The sequence below is a fragment of the Phodopus roborovskii genome, unplaced genomic scaffold (genome assembly GCF_943737965.1).
Source record: "Phodopus roborovskii unplaced genomic scaffold, PHOROB, whole genome shotgun sequence".
Classification (NCBI taxonomy): Eukaryota; Metazoa; Chordata; class Mammalia; order Rodentia; family Cricetidae; genus Phodopus; species Phodopus roborovskii.
In genome coordinates, this window is record NW_026126407.1 from 44,117,701 (window position 1) to 44,128,891 (window position 11,191).

General features: G+C 46.9%; 1 protein-coding gene across 1 annotated transcript in view; it reads left to right on the forward strand.

The window, feature by feature from the left end:
- Nucleotides 1-6,188, forward strand: part of Dock2 (dedicator of cytokinesis 2) — a 391,208-nt gene extending 385,020 nt beyond the window's left edge. Inside the window, exons 48-52 of the mRNA XM_051180962.1 lie at nt 1,521-1,648; nt 2,463-2,631; nt 3,550-3,670; nt 4,645-4,787; nt 5,643-6,188. Coding sequence (XP_051036919.1) covers nt 1,521-1,648; nt 2,463-2,631; nt 3,550-3,670; nt 4,645-4,787; nt 5,643-5,705 — 624 coding nt within the window. The 3' untranslated portion in view covers nt 5,706-6,188. The remainder of the gene's footprint in view (nt 1-1,520; nt 1,649-2,462; nt 2,632-3,549; nt 3,671-4,644; nt 4,788-5,642) is intronic.
- The last annotated feature ends 5,003 nt before the right edge of the window (nt 6,189-11,191 follow it).

Consider the following 11,191-nt stretch of genomic DNA (forward strand, 5'->3'; position numbering starts at 1 on the left):
AGCATGTGTTTGGCTCTCTATAAATACAGTTGATGTATATTAACTGACTGATAAAGGGCAGGTAGGAATGCTTTTAAGTTCCTATATATCTTTTTAGATTCAGGGGCATCAAGTAACTTACCGAAGGATGTATGCCAAGTTAGGTTAAAGCCAGGGTGTCTATCCAGCTGTGTTGTCTCCAAAGCCACTGTACTCTATCTACAGCCTGAAGACGACCCTGGCCAGTACTCTCAGAGACAGTCTTGCTTTTCGCCTAAAGTAGAATCATCAAATGTCAGAGCTATGTAGTACCTTGAAAACTGTCTGCCCCAACCCTCTTGATCCACAGCCATCCAGAGAGAAGCCTAGAGCTGGACCTAGGTCTCTTTTCCTCCTTGCTGAAACAAGTTGACCTTTTCCACACGCTTCCTGAAATGCAATTCTGGTGTTAAACACTTGGATTTAGGCCAGAGCTCCCAGACCGAGAAGAGCCCTTCACTCCACTTTAGATAACCAGCCACAAACTCTGGGCCCAAGGAGTGAGGAGTGAGGCCCTGCACTTCTGTACACAACGGGTACAAATTTGGTGGCTCTCGGCCTCTCTACAGACCTGGTAAATCACTAGAACTCCTGACCCCAGGGACTCGACAGGTTTTTCTGTCGATTTTAAAGCACTATGCAGTCTGTAGAAATTGGATTCCAAATCTTGATCTTTTGGGCGCTAGAGCTGTGTGACCAAATACCTTTTGAAGAGTGGTAGGACACCTCCACCTAGGAGACCTACACACAACTCTCAGACAGGGTGAAGAGGCTGTCTGTGGTGTGAGCACCAATGTGATACAACGTATGGTGTTCCCAGCTAGGATATCTGGCAGTTTGGGTAGATTTAGTGCATTTTCATATTTTACTCTCAACAACAGGCTTATTGGGATGTGCTTAGGGGTTTCTGTACGGATGCTTTCAGATTCTGATACGAATTAAGAGGAGCTAGGTGAAGAGCACATAGGGTGGATATGAAAGGGGCCCAAACATGACATTTTCATGTTGTCGGGACACATCACCCCCTGGCACACTGGTATGTGATTACCTAGCAGGGAGCTCACTAGAGCTTAAGGGTGGAGTGTGCAGCCAAGATTAAGTGAATCATTGGCCATGTGCTGGAGATCCATCTCTGTCCCCTGCCTCCTCCCTGGAGGGTGAGTTGATAATATATGGCTCAAAGTCTCAGCCCTGTAATGACAGGGTTGGTCTCTCTGTCATGGGTGGCTCCATCTGAAGCCATCTCATTAGCATAGAGAAAGATGGTCTATGAGGCCACTGAATAACACAGATGCTGTCTCACATGGGGAAACTTGGACTCACAATTGTTCCCCTGGGATGGAGGCTGCTAGTGTTTATCCTGCAGCCCTATGGCCCTGCTGGCTGGAAGCTTAGCACTGACTCCCTCTGCCCACAGTTCCACCCTGCCCAGAGGGGGAGGAGGGCTCAGATTGCAAAGCTCTGCTCTATAGGCTGCTCACCACCTCTTCTCATACCAACAGCCTGACTTCGATGACAGGAGAGTGGGCCGCCCCAGATCCATGCTGCGTTCCTACCGGCAGATGTCCATCATCTCTCTGGCCTCTATGAATTCCGACTGCAGCACTCCCAGCAAGGCCCCCCCAGAGAGGTCAGCCCTTCCTGGAGCTCCTTCCTGGCCCAGGCCTCCTTTCATTTCAAAGCTTTTCCCCAGCTGGGACCCCAGGAAAGCCTTGGAGCCACTCAGTGGATTGCCTTAGCTGGTGGCAATTGTTAAAGCATCCTGGGCAGCTAAGAGAGGCTGGTGGGTTTCCCAAGAACCCAGAATTCACTGCAGCCACACACATCCCAACTGCTGCTGCCACTGGGCTCCCTGCCCAGTGATGTCCGTTGGCAGCCAGCACCCCTCACCAAGCCCACTGTAAATGTTCCTTTCTCTAATAGGGGTCCCATGCTTCCCACATCAAGCCCATAATAGCATGTCCCCTCCTATATCTCCTGCCTCATCCCCCTTTTGCCCTGGAACCATGCAGCTCTTCCCCTACCCAGCTTCACTGTCTGCATGCTAGACACCTTGTGGCCAGTGTTCAGGCACCAGGACCACTGTTCTGGTGGTTGTTGTACACCCCCACTTACTGATCAAGCTGTGGCTCAGAGAAGTCAAGAGATTTATTTACCCTAAGTCAATCAGCTAAAAAGCAGCAGTGCCTGGAATTGAACCTAGATCCATATTTTAACCAGTTTCATCTCCTTGTCATCCCTCTTGCTTTTTAATGGCCTATCATTGTCAATCATTCTGATTTTCATTTTGGATGTTTATGAATGAATAACTTCCTCAGTTTGCTATCAAGGCCTACAGTGATAGCTCAGTCAGCATGAAGGTCCTCTTAGGCCCCTGTGTCCCTACTGGGCTGTTCACGGAATCTCTAACCACAGTTTCCATATCTCCTCTCCATGCCCTTCAGCTTTGACCTAGAGGCAGCAGCACCCAAGACTCCCAAAGTAGAGGAGGAACCCATCTCTCCGGGGAGCACTCTTCCAGAGGTCAAGCTGCGTCGGTCAAAGAAAAGGACCAAGAGGAGCAGCGTGGTGTTTGCAGATGAGAAGGCAGCAACTGAGTCAGAACTGAAGCGGGTAAGCAGAGGTGCCAATTTCTCCTCAGCTCTTCACAAGACACAGTGAAGGCAGCCCAGGGCTCCTGAGAGGGTGAACTGCAGCAGCCTGGCTCCCCCACTGCAGTAGGTCTTAAAGGAAGGATGCTAATCCAATAGGAGGTAGAATATATATATTCATGCTCCCCAGGCAGGATTTGAACCCAAGCCATCAGACTCCAGAGCCTGGGCCTTCAACACTCTGTCTTTTATGGCTGTCCTGACCCCCACTGGGCTTCTGAGTGGGGCATGACAAATAGACTCTGAGTATTTGGGGTCTTATAAATTAATTTGTATGTAGAATAATTATACAATCAATGTTTGGGTGGCTGAGAGCAGCCTGAACTATGTAGTGAGTTCCAGGGCAGCCTCATCTACAGAGTAAGCCCTTATCTCAATAAAAAAAAAAAATCCAAAACTAATTACTAATGAGATTTGGTATTGGATAGCCTTGAGTTCAATGTTAGCTTCCCCCTGGCCTGGAAAGGTTTATTGAAGTATGATGGGAAACAGTAAGGGAGAAGATTAGTCATTATGGCATGCAGGGCTCAGGGTGGCTCTGAATGAAAGGGCAGGGCCAGCTGATGCCTTCTGATGAAAAAAGAAACCCCTGTAAACTTCCTCTGAAGGAAGAGGATGAACAAGACTTCTATGCTCCAGGATCCTAGAGAACACCATTCACCCGATAGTCTAACTAAACAGACCTTTCCCAACACTCCTGACATAAGATATGTAACCATAAAAGGCAGACTGACACAGAATGGTATAAAACAGAACAAATGAACTGTCTGTGCTGCCAGGTCTATAGAAACCACTTTGAGTGCTTTCCCCTGACCTTTGAGGACTTACATTTGCCTATGCTAAGCCCTTTTGATCTGTGGTGTGTGGTATATCCTTCCAGCTCTCCAGAAAGCATGAGTTCATGAGTGACACCAATCTCTCAGAGCATGCGGCCGTCCCCACCAGGGTATCTGTCCTTTCTCAAATGAGTTTTGTCAGCCAGTCCATGCCTACCATCCCAGGTATGTATTTGTCACTGCTAACCTGGGGGAAGAAGAGGTAGTGTGGGTTGCCATGGACGAGAACTACTTCTACAGAGCAAAGCAGGCTGGGTATCCAGGGCCAGGAAGCCTCTGGTTTCCATACTCTCTCAATATCCCCCATTGAGGAAGCCATGTGACCAAGCTCTACTGGAAGCAGAAGGGGAAGTCTGCTGCTCCTCTGGGACCACGCCCTACCAAGAGTCCCTCAGTTTGCAGGCAGCAGCTCCTCCAGGCCCAGGAGTGTCTTTGGTATATCTCTAAAGCCCATGGCATCTCGGCTCACCTGGAAAACTACTTCTAGATTTACAATCCTTCCACAGCATGAAAATGTTGTTCGGTGTATACACGACACCTGTGCTCATCTCTTTACTGCCCAGTATACAAGACAGCCCCCACCCACTTTCCTATTCAGAGAGGGAGGTCCATGTACAGCTGGGCTCAGCATTTATGCAACTAGTTCTAGCGTCTGCTGTTCCACACAGACTCTGTGCTGAGGACTGGGCAGAACAGAACAAAGCAGAGCTGGTGCTGCCCCCTTGGGACTGAACAGTACATGACAGTAAAGCATCTGCTCCCACTGCCAGACCCTCTCCTCTCCTAATTTATTATCCCCCCCCCTTAAACCATGGTACCCACACACGATGTAGAAAATGCCACCCTCCCTCCTGTAGCACATTCAAACCAATGCACCGAATGCCAGGTCCTATACAGAACAACTAGTCAGTGGGAGGCTAGGTCCAGACTCAGTCATGTGTTCCCTGATGATACCAGTCTAAGTGACAAGTGGTCTCCCCTTCTCATCCCTCTTACCAAATAGGCACCCTTGGAAAAGCTTTTCAAAGGGCCAGGAGACAAGGCCACCCAAAGAACGGCCTAAGATACTCATCCTGCGCCTTAGGACCTACCTCACATTCACCCACTCACTCATGTCTGGGGTTCCTACTGTCTTTCAGCCCTCACACTCTCAGTGGCAGGCGTGCCTGGGTTGGATGAAGCCAACACATCTCCCCGGCTGAGTCAGACTTTCTTCCATCTTGCGGACAGTGACAAGAAGACCCTGAAAAAGAAGAAAGTCAATCAGTTCTTCAAGACTATGGTGAGGATGCCACTGGCTGGAAAGAGAGGGGAATGTGTGAAGGAACATGGGGAGTGTCTGTACAGGTGTGTGTATGTGTCTTGGGCTACTCCCTGGAGGGCTATGGCCAGGGATCCTAAGGCTGGGGAGCTGTCCAGCAATTCCCACCATATAGTGCTTTTTTGGGGGACTCCAAGTAGCTCCTTTGAGCAGGACTGACCCCAGTTCTGGAGCAGCAGGTTTCCTGAGACCACCAGTGGATAGCTAGCCCTGACGTAACTCTCTACTGGAGCTCCTCTCTGAACCCCATGGCCAGCTATCTTTCTTCAGAAGCCAAAAATACATTTTTGTGGGGAGGGAGCATTTTCTTATTCCACTTACATTACAGAAGCCTTCAAATTAAAACTTGGTTTTGAATTACTGACTCTTGAAGTCCCATCTCCTGTTGTTACCCTGTCAGTCCTTGTCTGAGATCAAGAAGGGATGGACGTACTTCCGATCCTCCAGGCACTATGATTCAGAGCTGAGATACTATAAAAATCACAGGTTGCCTGAGAGCCTTCATGAGTGAGTCAGGCACCATGCTAAGCACTTCACCATCATTATCCTGTTTGATCCTCCCCTGATCCAGCAGGGTTTTTGCAAGGCTCACAGAGTCAGCTAAGCGATGTGCAGAGTTCACACAGCCAGCAAGGGGGGTGGGGCGCAGTCTATGAAACTCCCCCAAATCTGCTTCCTGACCAAATTCAAGGTCATATAGTGACACCTAATCACTTGTTTTTAGGCATATGCTATAGTTGTGGGGTTTGGGGTGCTCCAAGATGATGCATGAAAGAATCCCATCTTGTTGTTGTGTTTTTTTGCCATCCCACAAAGCTGGCCAGCAAGTCAAGTGAAGAAAGCAAGCAGCACCAAGACCTCATGTCCACAGACCTGTGAGATGCTGCTGAGCAAGGCATGGGAGCTCCAGGGAGAAAGGCATGCATGTGACATTGGAGTTATACAAGGGAACATAGTTTTAAAAGAGACAGAGGATCCCAGAATCCAAGTGACAACAAGCCTTGTGTCTCCTGAGGCCACCACCAGGGTGATGGATGACTCAGTGGACAAAGAAGCCCCACCATGGACTCACAAACCTCAAGGAGCCAGCAAGCATCGGCTGGTTGCTCTCCCCAGCATCCAAAGCATACATGCCATAACTCAAGTTCATGGCTAAAAGGAGCTGTGTTTTGTTTCATCCCTAGGTTTCAGCACATAAAAGAACTGAAACACCTTTAAATGTTCTATTTTTAGTTAACATTTTTTTTTGTACTTTACATTTCTTAATAAGCCCCCTTCTAGTAGATCACCTCCAAAGTGTTGCTCTTTTGTACTGACATTAAAAATGGTCTCGTGACTCTAATAAATCTTGTTGCCCAAGTCTGTTCCTGGAGGACTGGGTAGAAAGTTCCTAAGGTGGTACCTGGGGGACTACAGCAGTATGAAAGACTTATGTTGGCACATCTCAATGCCATGTTTTCTCTCCTGGTTTCTTTGGGGCCAAATCCTGGGGTATCAGGATACTGAGAAAACCCAAATTTCCCTCCATTAAACCCTGACAATAGAGACTTTCATACCTTCTCCCTCTGTATCTACACAGAGATGGCTAAACTACCTAGCCTGTCACTCTAATGAATCCTCCAAGCAGTGTTGGAAAGGAGAGGTCTGCGGGCTGGTGGCTTCATGGTTCAGCCTCTGAGTTATATCAGGTCAAAGGTGATGGCTTTCTTGGAGGGACATCTACAAGTGAAATCATGAAGATGATCATGATCAGATTTCTCAGATGAGACCCAAGGAAGAGGAGCAAGGGAGATGAGAATCTTCCCAACCTCTAGGACCTCAGAGAGCAAAGCTGAGTAGAGAGGGGCCTGAGCTCCTTGCAAAAGTCAAGTGAATGACAATGTAAGGTTCAGAATTACGGGTGGATGGTCATTTCTTAGATGATAAATCCCTTGGGTCCAGTGAAGGATAAGATAGAATGATTCTAAAATTACTTCCTAGAGCTTAGTAGCTACTCCTAAAAGGTGGGTAGGATTATTACCCAGATGGAGAAACTGAGGCACAGGCAGAGGTGAAACAAGACTAAAAAATGCCAGCATTGGATTCAGCACTTGGATGGGAAACCACAACCTTTCCCACTACCTAATACTCCAGCACCCCTTAGTGCCCAGGATATCCTGAGTTCGGTGACCTGTTATGCAGCCTCTCCTAGGTGGTATCTATGCCCTGTCTTCAAGTCTCAGACCCGCCATCTGCTCTAGCTTCCTGTGGGCATTTGGGCTGTGTCAAATAGCTTTGGATTCCTGAAGTGAGCAGAGATCAGAATGCCTCTGGACCCCCTTCCAAAATTCCTGTCAAAGTATGAACAGAGAGGATCCTTGTGGCTTCCCATGCAGATGTCAGCATCATGTGGCCCTTGTCCTTTCTGTTACAATCTCTCTCCAAGTTCTATGTTTGAACTCCATGGGTATGATTTTTCCTAGCAGCATGAACTAATGGAATCCTAGTGTTTAACCTTCAAACAGAAGCACTTCCAATACAACTAGGGAGAGTATCTCAACAAGCAAATGAAAACAGCCTCCCATTCCCTGTAACTCCAGACAGACACGATACTGTAGTAGTCCTGCAGATTCAATTGCTTCTCACCAGGGAGCCTTGTGCAACACAGACTCAGAGCCTGTTTTTACAGTCATAACTTTGAAAGTTCTGTCTCCAGTCACTTCCCTGCGCTTCAACAGGCTGCTGTAATAATAATATCCCTTCTGTCTTCATAAAATTTGTAATATCAGTGAATTTCTTCACTGTGTCTGAAAGGGGCCATTGACTTTTGTTATCCTATAAAGCAGAGCAAAAAAGGGAAACCCATGGAAACTGAAGTGTTAAATCACATCTGGGGTCTGTCACTAGATGGGAAATAGGTTTGGCACTCTGCCAGGATTCCAGATGCTGTGGCTACACACCAGTATGCATGCTAGTATAGACAAGGATGACTTGTCTTTGGCCAGGTACTCATTCTCTGTGACCTTTTTTTAAATCCTCACCTCACATACTAACTAGGGTGTCACTCAAACTGGTGTGAAAACTAGGAGTCTTCTTTCTTTACCACCACCAATCCTGCTTTCAGGAAAGTCCAGGAGGAAAAGACTGCCATCCATTTGGGAGCCACTGAGAGAGTTCCAGTACCGTGGCCTAGTAGGGAGAGTCACGTGATGAGGCAGGGCAAGTGTGCTAGGTTGGGTGGCTCTTCTTATCAAGCCACTAATGCTCAGTGGGCCCCCCACTCTTATGACCTCATCAAATCTTAATCACCTCCCCCCCAAAGGTCTGACCTCACCATACCATCAATGCAAGAGTTGAAGATTATGTTTCCAATGTGTGAGCCTTGGAGAAACACATCCAAACCACTTCAGAACTGGAAGGTTTGTGCTGTGTCCTTGTCACCAAGCCAGAGGCATACCCACCTGTGTTTATCACTTTTGTATTTCACCTCAGCCTGGTTCCAGATGCTAGTATCACAGCCCATGCTTGTAGATTCTTATGAGACATCCATGATAGATAAGAATAGGGGAGTCATCTTTGGCACTTAGGCTACCAGATGCCCCCTAATTGTAAACCAGGAATGTCCAAAATCAGTAAAGGCCAGGAAGGGGTTCCTACAAGAAAGGATGGTGGATGATATGCTTGGGGATGGGGCACCAACGTGACCAAAATAGCTTTGGAAGCAACTACAGAGAGAAAGGCTGGCTTTGGGCTCAGGACCTCAGGGGGATTTCAGTTTGTTATGGTGGGAAAAGCATGGCTACAGGAAAGCATGGCCTGGAGTGTATGTAGGCTGAAACTGTTCTCATGGTAGCCATCCAGCAAGCAGAGAAAGCAGGCAAGCCAGAAGCAGGTAACCTTCCAAGTCCCCCACCTACTGACCTCTTATACTGGCCAGAATCCACCTCCTGGAGAATCCCTAACCTTCAAAACAGTACCACAAACTGGTAGCTAATCATTCAAACCACAAGTCTGTGTGGGACATTCCAGATATGTACCATGACAGACTGCAATTCACACAACCCTCACTTTCTAGTTCAGGGAGCTGTTCAAGGCCACATGCCTGAGATCAGCAGTGTCTACCTGGACTTTGTGTCCAATGCCCACATTCAGGGTCTAGATTAGGAGCAAACATTCATTGTCACAGAGGTATAAGCTGTCAGTGAGTGATATACTGTGCATTCTTGCTGAATGTGGTGTCTGCACAGTCCTCACAGTCAACATGCAAGCTATGATCAGACCTCTGATTCAGCTGGGACTGCCCAGATGACAGGGAATCCAGAGTCTGTCCTGAGGGGATAATTTAGATCAGTGTGTCTTAACCTTCCTAATGTTGTTATACTTCAGTTTCTCATGATGTGGGGACCACAAGCCATGCAATTATTTTTGTTCCTACTTCATAAGTAATTTTGCAACTGTTTTGAACAATAATGTAAATATCTCTGTATTCTGCTGGTGTTAGATGACCAAGTGAAAACCACTGATTTAGATGAAGTAGTTTGAGCATCCTGAGTGTCTCTTTTTGGTGAAAGGTAAGTTTCTGAAGCCTGACCTTAACATTATTCAGCAATGAAGTTGGGCTTTCTTTTCTCTGCTGAGATGCTGGCATTGATTTTTGGGCATATGGGCATTGTGTTAGTTTATCAATGTGCAATCCACTTCGCTGTCCACAGCGGAGTAGAGCTTGCATGCACAAGTCTCTTGGGCAGGCTACAATGCCCAGCTCTACTGGCAGTGTTGCGGTGGGCCAGCTGTCTTGGTAAGGATGGCTTGATTCTTGTCTCCCTGTTTTGTGAAACATTTCCCAGATGCCCTGGGATGTGTGAGATAGAAACTTGTTGCACACACACTCAAAATACTTCCTTTTCTGGCATTCACTTACTGAACTTGCCCACTCCTGCTCTGTTTCTAATCTATTGCCATAGCAATGCACTCTGACCAAGGCAACCTATGAGAGAAAGGATGGTCCTTAGGGGGTCATCAGTTGCAGAGGGTGATAGTACATGACCATTGTGACGAAATCTAGCAAGAAGCAGTCGGGCATGGCATTGGAGCTGGAGCTGATAGCTTACCTCATATTCTCAAGTATGACACCCACAGAGATGACTGCGGATGGGTTTGGCTTTTGAATCCTTAGTGCTCTGGGACACTCCACTGACTACTCATCTTTCTTTCCAAACAGTCTCACTTACTGGGGATATGTATCCAATCATGTTCATCGATGGGGGCCATTCTGATTCAAACTAACACCCAATATTAACCTGGAGCTTTGAAAAGGAGAAACTTTTAGGGTAGCATTGCACTGGGATCTGACAGTTGATGTCCCCTCCCTCTGGTCTTCTTTCATTTTCAGAGAGTAGATACACCAAAGTCTTTATTACCATGTAGGTGTTCCAGAGATACAGACCTGCTCCTCCATGCACATCTCTGGAAGATTTAATCGACTCGTGCGCTATTCTTTTATCCCCAAAGAAGCTTCTTTCATAGAGCCCCTCAACTAGAGGAGCCCTGTTCAGCTGTTTGTACACAACTGAATGATCGTGACCACCTTACAAGTTAAGACAGGCTAGATCATGAGTGTATGTTTTGAAAAAGATCAAATTACAGGTACATCCCACAATTCTCTTTGGGAGACAGAACACACAAAACCATCAGTGTCTGCAATTTGTAACAATGGAAAAGACCATGAAGCAGTCCGTGCCATAGGCTCTGTAGCAACTTGTTCAAACAGGTGGGACACTCAGTGCTAGTGTCTTCCCGCCCTGAACTATCATAGACACGGAGTCAATGGGAATGTAAGTCTGATGGGAGATGTCATTCTGTAAATATGTTTCTCATATTGGTTAATGAATAAAGCACTGTTGGCCAATAGGAAAGCAAGAGAGGAGGGACTAGGAGACAAGAAGTAAAGAGGAAGTAGTAAGGAGGAGTCAAGATGGAGAGTCCAGAAAGAGCAGAACCGCCAGCTAGCTGCTTCTCCCTGGTAAGAGAAGACCACGTGGAAATACATAGAAATGGGTTAATAATTAAGACAAAGCTAGCTGATAAGAAACTAGTATCTGGCCAACAGCATTATATCAAATACAGAGTCTCTGTGCATTAATTGGGACTGGCGTGGCAGCAGTAGTAGACCAGTGGCAGGTAAGAAAAGAAAAAAAAAAACCTTACTCCTTGCATATGGCGCCCACATGGCTAATAACAACTTCCACTGAAAATTTAACAAAAGCTTAGAAAAGAGTTTTAGAAACAAAAGAACAGAGACTAGCAAGGTTTCTTGGTAGCAGCATTTTTCTGGGTTGGACTCTGTTTTGCATGAGACAAGCAAAGATTTCCACGGCTCCTTTAAG